At 39.3% G+C, this 20,708-nt stretch overlaps 1 protein-coding gene across 4 annotated transcripts in view; it reads left to right on the forward strand.

Annotated features, from left to right (window-relative positions):
- The window catches only part of LOC136856926 (probable peptidoglycan muropeptide transporter SLC46), a 221,821-nt gene that overhangs the window by 175,530 nt on the left and 25,583 nt on the right, over window positions 1-20,708 (forward strand). For all 4 annotated transcript variants that reach the window (XR_010858474.2, XR_010858475.2, XM_067135184.2 and 1 more), the window contains one exon: window positions 14,701-14,784. Coding sequence is in view for 2 of the 4 variants with exons in the window: in XM_067135184.2 (XP_066991285.2) it covers window positions 14,701-14,784 (84 nt within the window). In the remaining 2 variants the exon portion in view is untranslated. The remainder of the gene's footprint in view (window positions 1-14,700; window positions 14,785-20,708) is intronic.

Below are 20,708 nucleotides of genomic sequence, written 5' to 3' on the forward strand. Positions count from 1 at the left end.
AGCATTCTTTCGTAACACCACATTTCAAAAGCTTCTGTTCTCTTTCTTTCTGAGCTAGTTACCATTCATGTTTCACTTCCATACAATGCCATGATCCAGACGAAAGTCTTCAAAAACATCTTTCTAATTCCTACATCAGTGGTCCAAGTGAGCAAAAAATTTTTCTTGAGGAAGGTCTTCCTTGTTTGTGCTTGTCTTCATTTTATGTCCTCAATTCCAGGTGATTTGTTCTTATTTAGGTCTCACAAATCTCTGTTGAATTCTGACCTCAAAACTGGGTCTCCCATTTCATCAGCATCAACAGCCTCTTCTTGTTCTAGAGCATTATCTTGTACTTCTTTCCCTGATGTAACTGTTGGATATTTTCCTGCCATCTTTATGCCTTGTTGTTGGAGTGGTTTTCCATCTGAGCTCTTAATACTGTAAACCTTATTAGTGCATTCCCACTTAGTACATCGTAAATTTGAAGTTCCGATTCTCATTGTATTAGATCCACGAGGACGGTTTGAAAAGTTCTCGGAATCACCGCTAGATATCAGTGCTAGAGCAACGAGGTTCCCGCACAATAATCACACATCCTTTGTGAGTGAACACGTGGCGCGTCAGTGCTCTAGCTGCAGAAGTATGGTAGTAACGACTCTTTGTTATTGTTCCCGCGTAATGATTTGTGACAATGGAAAAACCTAAGATTCGAGCAGTGATTAAATACTTTGTAAAGAAAGGTATGAAAAAAAGGAAATTCATGCCAACTTTCAGAACACTTTGGGGGACTCTGCTCCTTCATTTTCAACTGTTGCCAAGTGGACCAGCGAGTTTAAACTTGGTCGGGAGAGCTTGGATGATGATCCGCGTAGTGGACGGCCAAAAAGTGTTACGACCCCAGAATTTATCGCAAAAGTGCATAAAATGGTCATGGAGGATCGTCGACTGAAAGTGCGGGAGATTGCTGAAGCTGTAGGGATGTCTTCTGAATGGGTATATTATATTTTAACCGAAGAATTGGGTATGAAAAAATTATCCACAAGATGGGACATTGGACAATAAACGCACCAGATTGGAAATGTCCGAACAAAGTCTGGCCCGTTTTCAGTGCAACCAACAAGATTTTTTGCGCCGGTTTGTGACTACAGTTGAAACTTGGGTCCACTACTATACCCCAGAGACAAAACAGCAATCAAAGCAGTGGAAACATGCTGATTCACCACCACCAAAGAAAGCAAAGGCAGTGCGTTCAGCCGGAAAGGTCATGGCCTCAGTTTTCTGGGATGCAAAAGGCAATCTGCTGATCGATTATCTTCCTACTGAACAAACAATTACGGGGCAATACTATGCAAACCTCCTAGACCAACTACAGGAAAAGATACGTGAAACAAGGCCTGGTTTGGCAAGGAAAAAAGTCATCTTTCATCAGGACAACGCTCCGCCGCACACAAGTGTTATTGCCATGGCAAAACTTCATGAACTGAGGTACGAATTGTTGCCACATTCACCTTATTCACCTGATTTGGCACCATCAGACTTTCATCTATTCCCCAAGCTGAAAATTTTCCTTGGTGGACGGAGATTTTCTACAAGGGAAGAACTGACAGCCAAATTGGAGAGGTATTTTGCAGGCCTGGAGGAATCTCATTTTCGAGATGGGATCAAGGCATTGGAACATCACTGGACCAAATGCATTAGTCTACAGGGAGACTATGTTGAAAAATAAAAGCAGTTCCACTGAGGTAAGATACTTAATTCTAGTACATTCCGAGAACTTTTCAAACCACCTATGTATATAAAAATACCTCACTTATGGAGTCATGAATTTTTGATATTACCTTTTAATATGATCACATTTTTCCTAGCCCTGAAAATGTTATTTGTCATCCCTTGTGAAGGAAATGTGATTTCCAGTTCGGGTAAGAACTGTCGCTACAGTTGTGTGATTATGGGTAAAGGCCTTGAATTTCTGAACTTCACAAGATAAGTTGCACCTTTGGGGTGCAAGCTGTTAGCCTCTGGAATGCTCAGTTTTGCTTGCCAGTTAGCAGTGATATTGCTGAATAACAGTAAGCCTGCTTGTGCTTGTATTTTGCAACCATTCAGAAGTTACAAATTTATTTTGTTTTTAGTGGTACAGTGAAGGGTAGCAAATATTTGTTGCGTGATTGCCTATGTCTGGATTAGGAACATAATCGTGTGAAGTTGACTAGCATGGTGCATATTTGTCTTGTGATAGCCTAGTTGTTGTTATTACGGAAAAAGTCTTAAAATTCCTTAAAATGAAGACAAAATTAAAATCTGTCAGAAAGTAGAGTGGCATCCACATTTTAAGAGCACAGAGGTGGCACGAATATTGAAACTTGTTCAAAATGGTGGCCAAAATCCTTCCTCACAGTCGCATATGATCGAGTGTAATTCATTGTCTAAGAGTGTGACCAGAAAATAATGTTTAATAACCCACTGGTCTGAAATAAAAGGCTTCTCCTAACACTTGTTTTAGAAAGAGAGCGATTGTGATCTGCAGTAATACTTCGACATTCTTATGGGCCCCCGTGCAAATGTTTTCGTATTGTTGTCTTGTGTTTTTCACACCTTGTAATACTTTCTTCTCATCCATAGAATTGGTAGATATAGTTTTCACTGTACCCGCAGATATAGGACGTAATATACCCTCATATTAAAAAAAAAAAAATCAATCTTATGTAGTGTTTCTGTATCCCTGTTGGAGAGTTTTTATTCATATATTCAGTAGTACATTTTCTTGCTTAGCACATTCGTTTTCCTTGTCCCCTACAGAAACATCTTAATGAGATTTCCTTGATTTTGCTGTATGCAGTATCTACCTTTCCTACGACCATACAATATTCGACATCCTTGCACTTCTCTGTCAGCCATTCTTCCTTAGCTGTCCTGCACTTTCTATCTACTTCACTCTTTGATCACCTGTATTCTTTTCGGTCCTTATCATTTTTTATTTTTTTTATTTTTTTTATTTTTCATTTTTGTACTTATGCCATTTGTCAGCCAGGTCTAGTATCTCCTGAGTTCCATTGATTTTTAGTTCTTTCCTTTCTTCCTAACCTTTCTTCAGCAGCCCTACTGATCTCATTCCTCATGACAGTCCATTCTTGTTCTATTGTGTTTCCTTCTGCCGCCTTCAATTCTTGTGCAATATATTCCTGGAAATAATCTCTCATGCTCTTTTCTTTCAACTTGATTCGATCCAAACTCCTTGCATTCCTTCCTTTCTTCAATTTCTTCAACTTCAGATGACATTTCATGACCAACAAATTGCTGTCAAGAGTCAACATGAACTCCTATAAATCTTACTATTACACAGAAATGGCTCATAGAATAAATACTCCCTATTAGCCTGGGCAACATAAGTATTTTTTAAGGCAATTGTCATAACAAATAAATTGGTGATATAGGACTCCATCTGCAAAATACTTACAGAAATAAATAATTAGGTTGAACATGAAAGGATCCTTTCTCCCAAGGCAATGGTTATTTATGGACAAGGATCCAAATTTGCTTCCTTATCTTACATGACACTATTAAACCGCTGTAAACGAATCTGGGTAGCATGCCAGGTTTTCACTCCACCAATAAAAAAATGTATTATTAGGTTAACTATGTGAATTTACTCCATAAATACACAACAACAGCAACAGAAACATCAACAACAACCATCATCTGATGATACCAACCAATTTTGCCTTATAAGCCAACTCATATGTCTCCAAATTTAACAAACAGTATATTACAGTAAAACCTCGTTAAGATGTTTCTGCAGAGTACAAGGAAAGAGAACATGTTAGGCGGGAAAACGTACTAGTGAATACACAAATAAAAACTATTCAACAGGGATATGTAAACACTTTATATGTTTTTTCGACATGCGTACAGTACATGGGTACAGTAAAAAAAATATAGGCCATCTGTCTTTTTTTTTTCTTTTTTGCTAGGGGCTTTACGTCGCACCGACACAGATAGGTCTTATGGCGACGATGGGATAGGAAAGGCCTAGGAATTGGAAGGAAGCAGCCGTGGCCTTAATTAAGGTACAGTCCCAGTCCCAGTCCTGGAGAAGCGCGTTAACATCTTATGAAGGGAGTGCAAAAAAGGAAATGAATTAGAGAAAATCAGGTGAACTCATTATAGATCCCAGGGAACCACAGGACAGGTGGAAGGAATATTTTGAAAATCTTCTCAACATAAACGGAAATCTTTCTGGTGACGTCACGAACATCCAAACTCATGGGGAGGAGGACAATGATGTCGATGAAATTACGCTTGTGAAAGTGGAAAAGATCATAAATAAATCCACTGGCATAAAATAGCAAGAATGGATGAAATTACTGTAGAACTGAAATGGTGAAATACATTGGGAAGTCGGGGATGAAATAGCTCCTCAATCTAATGACATTGACATGGAATGTTAGTAAGGTACTTTCTGATTCAATGAAATATTTAATTGCACCTATCTGTAAACAAGGGAACTGGAAGGATTTGGGAAGGGAGGGTGTGATCAATGGTTGAGAGTGAGTAGGATGAAAACAAGTGTGGCTTCAGACCACATAGGGGCTGTCAGGATCAGATTTTCAGTTTGCACCAGGTAACTGAAAAATGCTACGAGAGGAATAGACAGTTAAGTTTATGTTTTGTAGCTCTAGAGAAGGCATATGACAAAGTACTGAGGGATTATGGGATTATAGCATTAATCAATCAAAGGCATTTATGTTGACAACTAGGCTACTGTGAAATCTGATGGTAGAATGAGTTTTTTGTTCAAAGTACTTACAGTAATTAGATTACGTTTGTTGTTCACCGTTTACATGAATCATGTACTGAAAGGTATAAAGTGGCAGTGAGGGATTCAGTAAGGTAGAAATGTAGTAGACAGTTTGGCCTATGCCAATGATTTGGCGTTAATTGAAGAGTGTGCTGAAAGCCTGCAATCTAATATATTGGGACTTGAAAATAGGTGCAGTGTGTATGATAGAAAGAGACACTTTCAAGAGTAGAGTGATATCAGTACAGAAGAAACCTAAGGGAATTGAATCTCAGGTGTATTCAAAACAAAAACAATTAAATAATTTCAGTAATTTCAGATATTTGGGATGTGTATTCTCCCAGCATCGAAGTGGAGGCAGGACAGGTTTTTCTCCGGGTACTCCAGTTTCACCTGTGTAATCTTTCAGCAACACTCTCCAATATCATTTCATTTCATTAATCATTCATTAATCATTGCCTCAGAGGAGTGCGATAGGCTTCGGCAGCCGGCACATTTCCTATCCTCGCTGCTAGATGGGGGCTTCATTCATTCCATTCCTGACCCAGTCGAATGACTGGAAACAGGCTGTGGATTTTGATTCTCCCAGCATAAAGCCATATTAAGTGAGATTGAATCAAGATGTAGCCAGGGGCGTGGCATCTACTGAAAAATATATAGTAGGTATATTCCTTATTCTGAAAACTAAAATGATGGTCATTAGTAAGAATTTTAACAAATATAATTCTATCTACATCAGTAGGAAACAACTGCTAAGAGTACAGAGGACAGATCATTCAGGCTGTTCACTAAATGAGAGATAAGGATTAAAAATTCGAATTGAGAAAACGTGAGTGGCATTCTATCAGATGAAGAAAGTATTATGCAGTCTGAACTTAAACCTTCATATTAGAACCAAAGTCCATAAGACAGGTTGTCGCACCTTGTCCTTACTAAATAGTAACAGTAATAGTAACAGTGGAATGCAAGTAATATCATACAGTGCCTATTGGAAATGTATAAATTTGTATAATAATTTGTTTGTGAACTACATACAGTGAAACGTCAATAGAACGCTCCTCGTTAAGACATTTTCTCGTTTAGCACATCGTAAAATCAAAGTCCCAACTCATCTTATTAAATCTATATAAAAATACCTCATTTACTCGCTTCACATATTTTTGCTATTACCGCTTAGTACGATTACATTTTCCATAACCTTGAAAATCGACTCAGTTTTCCCTTGTGAAAAGAATGTGATTTCCAACACAGAAAACAGCCCTCGCCACATAAGGCACGTCGGAAAATATACACAAAAACAGGAAATGGCCTTGAATTCCTGAACCAAACAGAGGTAAACACCATTGGAGTGCAAGCCTTTAGCCTCAGGAAAGTTCAACTTTGGTTGCCAGTTTTCAGTGATACTGCTGAATAACCCAATAAATCTATTTTTGCTTGTGTTTTGCATTCCATTCAGAAGTTAGAAATTCGTTCTGTGTTGAGTGATTTAGTAAAGGGTAGCAAATATTTGTCGCGTGATAGCCTACCTACAGATTAGGAACATAATTGTGTGAAGTTGACTAGCGTGGTGCTTGTTTGTCTTGTGGTAGCCCAGTTATAGATAGCAAAAATTTAATAATTGCAAGAGAAGTTGCAGAAAAGCTCAGAAAGGAAGATTTTACCATGTTCAATGGGTAGTTGGAAAGTTTTAAAAGACATTAGAGAGTGTTGAAGGAGGCCTGCAGAGAGGATGGAGACATCACTGAGGAAACATTGGCAGACAAGACTTACAAAATTGGCTCTCTAATTACAGGTTATGAACCCCGGAACATAGCTAATGGTGATGAAATTGGACTATTTTTCCAAGCACTATCTAGCAAAACATTATCTCTAAAAGGGGAAAGATGTACAGGAGGGAACCTTTCCAAAGAGGGACTGACAGTATTTTAATGTGGTTTTCTTTCGGGGAAACTTGGAAAGCCATTAGTTATGAAAAATTAGCAAAACCCAGATGCTTCAAAAACATGGATTTAAAGAGTCTTCCTATTGACTGGAGATCCAATAAAAGTCTTGGATGATGTCACACCTAATGAAAGAATGGTTGGTGTCATTCAACTTGAGAATGAAGCAACAAACCAGGAACATTGTTCTATTTCTCAACAATGCTACATGCCATCCAGCAATACAGCTTTCTAACATTAAGCTCACAAGGTTCCCTCCAAATAATCCTAGTGTAACTCCCCAATGGACCAGAGCAACATTAATTGTTTTAAGATTAATTACAGAAAACTGATAATGGTACCATTGCTTGCAAACATGGAATCAGCAGCCTCTGCCACCGAACTGACACTGTCTTTATGCTTGATGCTGTAATTTGGATAGCAGAAGCAGTGAAAGGGATATCGCCAAATCGTCAGTGCTTTCACGAGTCCAAGTTTGTCTCACACCCTGACGAAGAAACCATAATAAACAAAAATACAGATGTGTTACAACAAACTCTCGAACAGTGTAATTATGGTAATCTCAGTGCAGAAGATTACATGGCCATTGATTGACAAGGTGAGACAGAGGTGGTGTTATACAACATTGAAGAGTTCGTCACTCATCATTTCCAAGACAAGAAAACAGAAATTGATGGCAATGATGACGAGAATGAAGACAATGAAGAAAATGGTTTATGTAACGTGAAGTCCTTCTGACATGGCCTATCAGCCGTAAAGGACATTCATTCTTTTTCACTAGTGAAAAATGACGTGGGATTGTTTGACATTACTTGCCATGCCCGCATTTTAATTGAGAACCGTGCTACCAGGGATATGTTGTTACCAGTGTACAATTCTGGATTACTGGAAGAAGTAAATGACAGTACGGTACTGTACAGTATTACTATTGGTGTTATTTCTATAAAACATTTCTATAAAAGTTCTAAGCAGGATAAATCTACTGCTGGATTATCTAACAGAGGTATGTACTTATGATTCTTATTTTATTTTTAACCACCTTTATGAACCTCAATTCTGCTTATAGCAGAAAAAATATCCAGTCCCTTGGGTTTCTGCTGAGGACAAATTTTACTGTATATAAAATTCTCATAGCTCAACATAACTTAGAATTTTTAAAAATCTTATGAAGTTTGAATTTTTTTCACATAATAGATCAAAATACAGACTGCAATTTAGGATTTGCTTCACATAAATTGATCTAACCTCAATTTCAAACTCAGCTTTGCATAAATTCTTCTATAGTGCTATGTTGTAATATTCTACTTATAATTGAGTGTTCATATGAATTTAGTTAAATTTTATACAAATAACACATGAGGCACTAGTTTTCTCCCAAATGAAGCTACATAATAATTAGAAAAATCCATTGTTTTTGTTCACTTGCTTTTTTGAGTGTTTTTAATGAGTGATTAGTACATAGACTGTTTTGTTACGGCCCTCCATAGTCTTTCTACATAGTGCTAACCTTCTCATCTCACATCTGTTCTAATCAGTCTGTCATATTCAAGTCTGACCTCCCCCTACTATTCTTATCTCCTAAAATTCCCTAAAAAAAAAAAAAAAGAAAAAGAAACTAACTTGTTTATTTATTCCTCCTCTGCGAACCATGTGACCTTGCCGTGGTGGGGAGACTTGCACGTCCCAATGAAGCAGATAGCCGAGCTGCAGGTGCAACCATATCGGATGGGTATCTGTTGAGAGACCAGACTAATGAATGGTTCATCGAAAGGGGAGTAGCAGCCTTTTAGAAGTTGCAAGGGTGGCAGTCTGGATGATTGACTGATAAGGCCTTGTAATAATCCTCAAAATGGCTTAGCTGTATTGATACTGCTACACGACTGACAGCAATGGGAAACTACAGCCGTAACTAACCCCCGAGGACATGCAGCTCTCTCTGTATGAAATATTCTGGAGGTAAACTAGCCCCACATTCAGATCTCCGGGTGGGGACTACATGAGAGGGGCGATCATCAGGAAGATGGATATTGACATTCTGCGAGTCGGAGTGTGGAATGTTAGAAGATTGAATCATTGTGGTAGGTTAGAGAATCTGAAAAGGGAGTTGGATAGACTAAAGTTAGATGTAGTTGCTATAAGGCCCGGTTTCACAGTATACGCTTAAGCCTTGGATCGGGCTTAAGCGGGAGCTTAAACTCTGGACGAGTTTCACAGTGGGGAGTGCAAGTGGTAAGCCGAGCTTATCTGTGACTGGCTTAAGCTGTATGAAACTGAGGTTTAAGCTAAGGATTCAGTTCAGATGGTAGAGCGCTGCCTTCTTATAGCCCAACTTGGCAGGTTCGATCCTGCCTCAGTCCTGTGGTGAAGGTGCTCAAATTCATAGTTAATGGGACGTAAAACCAATAACATTGAATAACTTATATTTCTGAATATATTTCGAGGCTCGTGAAATAATACAGTTTCCGTGTTCCGATATACAGTAAAAGAGACAAAAATGTTGGTCGGTCACTTGCTTTCTTGGCTTACGCTGCGTGAACCATCAACGATAGACCCCAAGTGTAAGTGTACGAATTGTAGAGCATAGAAACCTCTACAAAAATGTCCGCAATGGTATTTCCAACCGTTTGCCCTCTAGAAGCCATTTTATGCTATACTCAGCGGTAAAAAATATAACTCCTTAACATTAAATAAATATTTCGATATTATTCTCCAATTCCTCATCGAAATAAATTGTTTGACCTCCTCCAGTATTTTATAAGGATTACAATAACCTTGTCAGGACATTATTTGCATGAATGGTTCAGAAGTTATGGCCATTTTGGACTGTAGTAGTAATACGTGTCAGCAGGATGGGCGAGTGACCTTTTTTAAACTTTATTTTTGTTACTATTATTGGAATCACATATTCCGTTCATTTTTCTAAATTATCTTGGCTGATAAACGATGTATAACCTACAAGTCAATCAATCATAGGCTACGGATGTAAACAAAGATGAGAATTGAATCATTGCGCATGCGCAAGCATTACCAACTTCGGAGATGTTCAGCTTAGTAAAGCTGCACATGGTCCCCCTACTGTGAAACTCGTAGTGTTTAAGCCAAAGAGTAAGCCTTGCTTAAGCGGCGTGCGTGGCTTACTAAAGCTTCGGCTTAAACTCAAACTGTGAAACCGGGCCTAAGTGAAGTACGTTGGCAGGAAGTGCAGGATTTTTGGTCAGGTGACTACCGAATTATCAACACAAAATCAAAGAGGGGAAATGCAGTAATTGGTTTAATAATGAATAAGAAAATAGGGCAGCAGGTAAGCTACTACGACCAGCATAGCGAAAGAATTATTGCCGTCAAGATAGACACCAAACCAATGCCTACCACAATAGTGCAGGTCTATATGCCTACTAGTTCAGTGGATGATCAGGAAATCGAAAGAATATATGAAAAGATAGAAGATTTAATACAATATGTAAAAGGCATGAGAATATAATTGTAATGGGAGACTGGAATGCAGTGGTAGGCCAAGTAAAAGAACGCAATACAGTAGGAAAATTTGGATTGGGACAAAGGAACGAAAGAGGAAGTCGGCTGGTTGAATTCTGCACTGATCATAATTTAGTCCTTGCCAATACATGGGTCAAACACCACAAACGATGGCTGTATACGTGGACGAGTCCCGGAGACACTGGAAGGTATCAAATAGATTTTGTTATGATTAGGCAGAGATTCAGAAAGTAGGTGGTGGATTGCAAAACTTTCTCAGGAGCAGACGTGGACTCTGACCACAACTTGTTGTTCATGAAATGCCATCTGAAGTTGAAGAAATTGAAGGAAGGAAGGAAGGAAGGAAGGAAGGAAGGAAGGAAGGAAGGAAGGAAGGAAGGAAGGAAGGAAGGAAGGAAGGAAGGAATGCAAGGAGATGGGATCTAGACAAGTTGAAAGAAAAGAGTGTGAGGGATTGTTTCAAGAAATATGTTGCACAAGGATCAAATTAAAAGGCTGAAGGAAACACAATGAAGAGTGGATAGTCATGAAAAATAAAATCAGTAAGAGCTGCTGAAGGAATGTTAGGAAGGAAGAAAAGCTCAACTAAGAATCAGTGGATAACTCAGGAGATACTGGACCTGATTGATGAACGACAAAAATACAAGAATACTAGAAATGAAGAGGGCAGAAAAGAACACAGGCGATTAAAGAATGAAGTGGATAGAATGTGCAAGGTAGCTAAGGAAGAATGGCTGCAGGAGAAGTGCAAGGATGTCGAAGGCTATATGGTCCTAGGAAAGGTAGTTGCTGCATGCAGGAAAATCAAGGAAACCTTTGGAGAAAGGAAATCTAGGTGTATGAATATTAAGAGCTCAGATGGAAAGCCACTTCTAGGGAAAGAAGACAAAGCAGAAAGATGACAGGAACATATCCAACAGTTGTATCAAGGTAAAGATGTAGATGATTTGGTTCTGGAACAAGAAGAGGCTGTTGATGCTGAAGAAATGGGAGACCCAATTTTGAGGTCAGAGTATGACAGAGTTGTGAGAGGTCTAAATAGGAACAAGGCACCTGGAATTGATGACGCTCCCTATGAATTACTGACTGCCTTAGGAGAAACCAGCATTGCAAGGTTATTCCTTTTACTCTGTTAGATGTATGAGACAGGAGAAGTGCCATTCAATTTTTGGCAGAATGTTGTTATACCTATTCCCAAGAAAGCTGGTGCTGACAAGTGCAAAACTACCGCACCATTAGTTAAGTATCTCATGCCTGCAAAATTTTAACACGTATTATTTACAGAAGAATGGAAAAAAAAGGTTGAAGCTGAGTTGGGAGAAGATCAATTTGGCTTCAGAAGAAATGTAGGAACACGTGAAGCAATCCTGACTTTACGTCTGATCTTAGAGGATCGAATCAAGAAGGACAAGCCCACGTACATGGCATTTGTAGATCTAGAAAAGGCATTCGATAATGTTGATTGGACCAAGCTATTTATGATTTTGAAGGTGATTGGCATCAGATACCGAGAACGAAGAATTATCTACAATCTGTATAAAAATCAGTCTGCAGTGATAAGAATCGAGGGCTTTGAAAAGGAAGCAGCAATCCAGAAAGGAGTGAGGCAAGGCTGCAGTTTGTCCCCCCTCTTTTCAGTGTTTACATAGAACAAGCAGTGAAGGAAATCAAAGAGGAAGTTGGAAAGGGAATCACAATCCAAGGAGAGGAAATCAAAACCTTGAGATTTGCCGATGATATTATTATTTTTTATCTGAGACTGCAGAAGATCTCGAGAAGCTGCTGAATAGTATGGACGAAGTCTTGGGTAAGGAGTACAAGATGAAAATAAATAAGTCCAAAACAGAAGTAATGGAATGCAGTCGAACGAAGATAGGTGATGCAGGAAATATTAGATTAGGAAATTGAAGTCTTAAAGGAAGTAGATGAATATTATTACTTGGACAGTAAAATAACTAACGATGGCAGAAGTAAGGGGTACATAAAATGCAGATTAGCACAAGCAAGGAAGAGCTTTCTTAAGAAAAGAAATTTGTTCACTTCAAACATTGATATTGGAATTAGAAAGATGTTTCTGAAGACTTTAATCTGGAGCGTGGCATTGTATGGAAGTGAAACATGGACGATAGCTAGCTCAGAAAAAAAAGAAAATAGAAGCTTTTGAAATGTGGTGTTGCAGAAGAATGCTGAAGGTGAGGATAGATCGAATCACGAATGAAGAAATACTGAATTGAATTGGTGAGAGGAGATTGATTTGGCTAAATTTGACTGAGAAGAAGGGATAGAATGATAGGAGACATCTTAAAACACCCAGGTCTTGTTCAGTTGGTTTTTGAAGGAAGTGTAGGCAATAAGAACGGTACGGGTAGACCAAGGTATGAATATGACAAGCAGATTTGAGCAGATGTAGGATGCAATAGTTACGTAGCAATGGAAAAAGCACAGGATAAGGTGGCGTGGAGAGCTGCATCAAATCAGTCTATGGACTGATGACTCGAACAACAACAACATTCATTCATTCATTCATTCATTCATTCATTCAGGATCAGCAACAGCATAACGCCGAATTACAAAGATCCAAGCTATGTACGATAGATATTAATCTAAAATGAAAGAGATATAAATATTTAAAAAGAACCCAAATATACCCAATAAAAACTGTTCAATCCTATCTAATACATATTTACATAAACAGCGACATTAACAAAGGAAAATACATCTACAGTAAATATAGGAGCAGAAACAGGAAATAACAAGAAGGATAATTATGTTATATGACAGAAGGAAGGAAACGATTTGAAGATGTCTAGGTTCTTGTTGATAGATAATGTATTAAACATTTCTGGAATATGTACAGAAAAGGACCTTTGGGTGAGAGAAAGCTGGGAGTAAGGAATATGGAATATGGTCTTCATTCTGGTACTACGGGATGGGACGTGGAGGGGGAATAAGGAAGCTAAATCTGGAGACCTAAATAGACCATTAGCTGCTTTGTATAGCAGCTTTAGGTCGGCTACTTTCCTATGAGAAGAAATAGTTTTGAGTTTTAGTTTCCCAAGCACTTGGATAGTGCTTAAGTTGCGACAGGCAGGGACCTGGTTCTGACGATAACACAGAAAAAAGATTGTACATGGTCAAGGTGGCTGAGATTTGAAAAAGCAGAAATGGACCAGACTGGAGAGGTGTATTCAACAAGCGGTAAGATACAGGAAACTTAGAATGCTCAGAGGGCATTTACATCTGTGATGTCAGAAAACCTGTAGAGTAAACCAAGGAGAGACATAGCATGTGAGGTGATCCTGTTTATGTGCGAGAAAAACAACAATTTACTGTCAAGATGTCAACAGTTGCAATTGGTTGGTTCAGTAGGTGATATTCTTGTAGAATGGGGGATTTACAAAGTGTGAACAAAATGGTGGAACACTTGGAGAGACGAGGTTTAACACGCCATGTAGTACACCATCGTGACAGTGAATCAAGTGCATTTTGCAATTGGATTGTATCTGTGGGAGAATTGATCTGCTTGAAGATTTTACAATAATCTGCAAATAGAAGGATTTCACGTGAATGGTGGGAAACAGTATCAATAAGGTCATCAATAAACAGGGCAAAAAGAAGGGGATGTAGGAGACTGCCCTGCGGGACACCAGAGAGGGTGGTGGTGGGAGAAGAACTGCATCCATTAAGGACCAAGTGCTGAAGTCTTTCACTCAGAAAGCTATTAATGTGAGCTAGGAGTCTCCCATGCACATTAAACCATTCAGAAAGTTTGTGTGCATGTGTTCCACGGTATCGAAGGCCTTCATGATGTCGATATAACATGCATCAAGTTGAGAGCCTGAGTGGATGGCAGACATGGCATGATGGAGGAGGATAGCCAAGTTAGTTACGCAGGAGCTTCCATGCTGCTGGGGGGATATGTATGGAACTGTAAACGCAAGCAAATGCTGGTGAATGATCCTTTCACAAATGATTTATAAAGCAGGTAGTATAGAGACCAGGCAATAATTTGCAATATCTGACCTCTTTCCACCTTTAAGAATGGGGTAAATCCTGAATGCCTTAAGATACCTTCTATCAATATCTCTTCTTGTGGTCAAATTTTGCCAAATTGTTGTTCTCTGACAAACTTGATGTGGTATTTCTTCATTGTGACTCAATTTATCCATCGTACTCTATGCGTTCTTCTCCAACACCACATTTCAAATGTTTATATTCTCTTTCTTTCTGCATTTGCTTGTGTTTTACATATATAGTGCTATTCTTGATGCAGTAATCTTTAGAAACACCTTTTTAATATGGCAAATTTTTTTAAAAAAAAGGCCTTTTTGCTGGGGCCAGTCTGCATTTTAATCCTCCTTACTTTTGCCATCATTGGTTATCCTATCCATCTACTTAATTTGACTGCATTCCATTCACATTAATTCAAAGAACTAAAAATTAATTACATCTTCAGTTTAAGTGTAAATATGTTTTGTTTTCCAGCTATTGTTATTGGTGTCAGTGGCTCCTTGGTTGGCCCTCTCAGCCGGTCTCTTCTTACAAAGATTGTTCCCGGTGATGAAATTGGTAAGTTAAAATATATTTTGGCGGGTCCTTAAAACAAAAATCGCTGCACAGAGAGGTAAAATCTTTTACTATCCACTAAGTTTATTAACTGCTATTTAGAGTTATTCATAATTTCACTTGCTTTGGAGTTTTCTGCTTGGGACAGTTTTTACTCAAGATCATAACACACACTAACACACATAAGCACACACTCACATGAATATCAGTGTGTCAAACCCTGTTCTCCACTCAGCTTCTCTCAGCCCAATATCATTCCAGAACACTCAGCTTCTCTCAGCCCAATATCATTCCAGAACAGTTCTCAACCAACAAGGTTCTTGGAACTCTACATTGCCAGTGGACTCACTCCTGATGAATGACCTGTCACAGACTCAAGACCATCTGTTTACATTTACTCATGTTGACACACTTGAGACTGTCTCACTCGAGACTGACTGGCATGCACCATTTGAGCTCTTTATATACCTAGCCCACAGTAGTAGTTTCCAATTCCAGATTGTTTTGCTCGCTGCTGACCCTAACACATTGTCACCGCTGAGCTGCAATTATTATCTCTCACTGGTATTATATCTGCCCATCCCACAGCCTTCACTGTCACAATGCTCCCTGCTCCCTTCATAAACCTGCTTGTACTGCGTAGCTTGACGATAATACATAAGACAGTCTTGGGGAACAACCATCATTTTCCCTCAGGGTTGCTGCTGAATCCAGTAGACTGCTTTGTTAATCCTGGTGATAATAATGTAGAGACCTTTATGTGGTGGCTGGAGCTTTGATGACTTTCCTTTTGTTCATATGGATTGGTATAGCCACACTCGGTTACTTTCCTGTAATTTTGCTAAGTTTACCTACCAAGTTTTATCAGACCTTTGCTATTTGCTTTACGTCGCACTGATGGGACAGGAAAGGCCTAGGAATAGGAAGGAAGCAGCTGTGGCCGTAATTAAGGTACAGCCCCAGCATTTGCATGGTGTGAAAATGGGAAACCACGGAATACCATCTTCAGGATGCTATCAGACCTTCATCAGATCGCTAGCTACCTTCAGGTGCCATCGGACATACTCATGGTTGTCACTAAAACCAAGACCGACTCCAATCCTCAGACCGTAATGTTAAAAAAACATGGCGGCCGAAGTAGCCGGATTGCTGGTATTGACTAACACGAAAATATCACGTACATATTATATAAACGGCGGCAATTTAATATGATAAATGTAACATCGTAGGGAAAATCACTTTTACACGTATGAAAAAGCTTTTTTTTTTTTTTTTTTTTTTTTTTGCTAGTTGCTTTACGTCGCACCGACACAGATAGGTCTTATGGCGACGATGGGACAGGAAAGGGCTAGGAGTGGGAAGGAAGTGGCCGTGGCCTGAATTAAGGTACAGCCCCAGCATTTGCCTGGTGTGAAAATGGGAAACCACGGAAAACCATTTTCAGGGCTGCCGACAGTGGGGTTCGAACCTTCTATCTCCCGAATACTGGATACTGGCCGCACTTAAGCGACTGCAGCTATCGAGCTCGGTTGAAAAAGCTTCGCCAACAAGTACGCACCACATATAATCAACTAGAATCACATATATTCTACTATAAAAGAGACCAACAACCTGATTATTTAGACATTTCAATTCGTCAAATAACGTTTTCTCTTCGATTTCACTTCGCTGGATAGATGAAAATACATGATGAAACAGTTAAAATGATATTTCAAACATCATGTTGAATGTTTCAAAATAAATTAAGGTGCGAAATTCCACGATTTATTCGCTCTCAGGGAACTGTGAAACATAACTTGTTGCCTTGGTTTTGAAGTGAAGGACAATTTCTTAAATTCACCACCCAATGAATGGGAAGTGTACCCGAAATAATAATTTTTGTTGGCTTTACGTCCCACTAACTACATTTTTACGGGTTTCGGAAGCGTCGAATTGCCGAAATGTAGTCCTGCAGTAGTTCCTTTACGTGCCAGTAAATCTACTGACACGAGGCTGACATATTTGAGAACCTTCAAATACCACCGGACTGAGCCAGGATCGAATGTACCAACTTCGGATCAGAAGGCCAGCGCCTTAACCGTCTGAGACACTCAGATCAAGCACACCCGAAATGATTATGTTAACCCAATGAACGGCCCTGGTAATGTTCATATAATGTTGACATATGGCATAACAGCACTTCACACAATGATAGTAACCTTAGTAATGAAACGTTCAGACACTAAAGATATAATAGGTTTTTACTCATTAAAGAACATGAGTGCAAAAACTCTATTGACTAAACATTGATATTTAACCACATGGACGAGCTTCAGTTCGGCACAGTCTGCTTGATAACAGATAGCCACAGCATGAATCGGAAGGTGTTGGTAGTGTAAAACCCTACGTTACAAACCCAGCTAATCCCTCTAAGTCACTATTTCTTTTGTGTAACAGTATACAGATTGCTCCATCTGTCACATGTATAAGTTTTGTTATACTCCAACATCCAGCCAAACATATCCGCAGGTAAAGCACAGATTATTGTAAAATACACTTTCATGTAAATCACTAGACACTTTAAGCACATAGACACTGACAGAATAACACAATATCAATTATATTCTATCTAAGTCAATATTTTTCGAGGAATACGAATAGTTTGGAAGTAGAGAACTGGTTTCCCTAACCTCAGACTCATTCTCAAAATGATGCATGCACGCTATGGTTTTGCCATGGACTTCAAAATAATCAGGATGTATATTCCTAAACGATTTCTCTTCTAATGTTCAATTCCGTAGGAAACCTAAGAATAGCTGTATGAGAGGCATTGCCATAGTTAGACTAAAAACTGGTCCACCTAGTGCACTCATGTTCTTTAATGGGTAAAAACACGATCAAAACAAGCACATTCTCACATTACTGCGTATAATTACAGATCCTATGTATCCACTGACTCATATAAATACACTCGCACACTTATATTCTATGAAGAAACTAACATTTATCGTCAACTTTCATAAAATTACACCGACTACATACGATAACAACAAGCCAAAACAAACCCACATTTCCAACAATTCCAGCTACTCGATTCGCCATCTTTGAACGATCGAGAGTAGCATTAAGGTCTGAGGATTGGAGTCGGTCTTGCTAAAACACTCCACCAGTTTCGATGTGTAGTCTGTTGCCAGTTGTTCTTGCTCCCGAGCCGTCCTAAACATTACGTTCCAAGACCACGTTGGCGGGTGTCATGCCTGCTGTCTTATGAATTGTACATGGTAGGCCATCAGAAAGAAGGGCATATTCTCATCCTAGTCCCTCCTGATGTGCCAATGCCATCTTCTTCAGGTGCTCCTCCATAGTCTTCATGAACCAATTTATTTGACTGTAGGTGAACAAATCTCATTCAGGTCTTGCATACATCGAGATGCTGTAGAATGGCCTTCATCAGTATCAATTCAAAGTTCCTACCGTGGTCACTGGGCAGCCTTCGTAGGACACCAAAGCAGCAGAAGAAGTTTTCTCTACAGTATCAGTTCCTTAATGAGGATGGTGTTGACCTCGGCCACTTCATGAGATAGTCCATGATTAGAAGCAGGTAGCGATTTCTGACATCTTGTTTAGGAAATAGTCTTGTGATGTCAGTGCCTATCCTCTCAAAGGACGCTCTGACATTTTACTGCTGCATCTGGCCCAACTACGAAGGTTTTGGCTCGCTGTGCAGGTGGCACGCATTTGCCACCATGTTTCAAAGCCCGTCCTCAGGTGCATCCAGTATTAGTACTGGCTAGACCCGATCCAAGGTCTTATTGACCCCAAGATGGCTTGCAGTGGTTACTCCATGTAACTTAGCCACCACCTCCATCCTTTTGTTCCTGGGAATTACTAGCTGGGTGACCTTGTTCTTGCTGTCAACTGACTCCCATATACTTGTCAACAGACTGTCGTTGACCTTTAGGGATTTCCACTGAGTCCAGTATGCCTCATACGTTGGGCTACGCTCAGCCATGCTGGTTGCTGTACCAATTTAGCTTCCCACAGGATCTTCCCCAGTGTTGTTGTCTGCAAGCTGTTCCCTCCTCAGACCATCACAGTTTTTGTTGTTACAATACTAATTCCACAATTTTTCTAATACCATATTTTGGTGTGAAGTTTAGTTTTACAAGAACAACTCATCTTAATGTACTAAACTCCATCAAGAGTACCACAATCTTACTTTTCAGATGTACTACAGCATTACTACTTATAGAACTCACTTTTTAACAAAAAGATCATGCTCTGTATGAGAGATGTACACACTTCATGCATACTGTTCTACTAGAAACTCCAGTTGTTTAGTTAGTATGGCTGGCTCATTAGGTAAGGGAGCCTGGCAAATCAGGAGTACCCAGAAGCAAAGAAGTGTATTGGAACTTTGATGATAAATCTTAACCTAGATTCTTTCCCATAAGCTTCAGGAGAAACAAAAGAGCAGGGGGTTTGCAGGAATATCAACTTCAATTACCTTCTGATCCTTTAAAGATATAGACATTCTGTTTTCAAATTCTTAAATTGTATGTATTAAGGTGATCATAAAACACTGTGCAATTCATCACATAAAAAATTACTGAGAAACTGGTAGCAGCTTTGTTTCTGAAGTGGAGCTGTACTAATTTCACCCAGTAGGACAACTAAGAATTGAGTGACAAGTACAAGTTTTGCAAATTCAACAAGTATCTTTGGTGATATTAGGGTTTCATATGAGGAATCATTACACAGAAAGAAATGCCACACACTTTTACATTGAGCGCATGGTTCTCCTGTATGACTTGTTGATAAACGCACATACTGAAAGTATTCCATACGTAGCAAACTGTGATGGATTGTATATTCTCAAAGTATCTGATGGTTACGCAGACTCGTAAGAATTAAAATTAGATGAGACATTCGCAATAAACTAAATGCACGAGTTTTGCTTCGTGCTTAATTTTACTGTGTAAATGAATTCAAATTTCACCGATTTGCCAGTAGAGTACTTATTATTTATTCTACACAGTGAGGTGGTTTCAGATGTTTCCGCTTGAATACAGGACGAGATGGTTAGGAGGAAATGCACACATGCATAAGAGATGGTATTCCATAGATGCTACCATTGTATGATTATGTTCCATGTAGGCTACTGCTGAAGTGGAGCAAAATGTACTACAGCAATGAGGAAAGAGTGGGCATGCTTCGTATTTATGGTAAATGTAAAAGAAATGCAACATCAGTGGTAGCGTTATATGTGGAGAGGTATCTGTTGTGACATTGTCCATCATGAACTACCCTTCAAAGATTATGTAGGAAATTGTTATCTGACGGAAACTGGATGCCTCAGGAGAGAAAGAGAAACAAATCCACAAGAGGTGAAACAGTGACAATGGATGTTCCTGCAGCAGCTGAGCACAATCCACAGATGAGCACAACGGACATTTCGAGGGCACAGGATTCAGCCAGCCAAGTATTTTTCAGAGACACAAGTACCATCCATACTGCATATCACTTCCCCAGCAAGTGTAGGATCATGGTTATGAAAGATGGCAATGTAAACCTGAGCATGACAGGTCTCTGCTCACTATGCACTCATTGTTATGGAAACCCTTAACAGGTCTTTCCTTGACCAGTGGATTGGGCATGGAGGCACAATTAGGTGGCCTGACCGTTTCCCCGATTTGACTCCTTTGGATTTTTCTCTGGGGTATAGGAAAGGACAAAGTCTACTAGCAAGCCCCGACGACTCCAGATGACCTATAGAGCTGCTTTATTGCAGCATGTCATATGATATCAAGGGAAATGATGATGATGATGATGATGATGATGATGATTGTTGTTTAATGGGGCCTAACATCGAGGTCATCGGCCCCTAATGGTACGAAATGAAACAAAATGGAATGACAAATTAAAAATTCCAAAATTCTCCACTGACC

Source organism: Anabrus simplex, chromosome 1 (genome assembly GCF_040414725.1).
Source record: "Anabrus simplex isolate iqAnaSimp1 chromosome 1, ASM4041472v1, whole genome shotgun sequence".
Classification (NCBI taxonomy): Eukaryota; Metazoa; Arthropoda; class Insecta; order Orthoptera; family Tettigoniidae; genus Anabrus; species Anabrus simplex.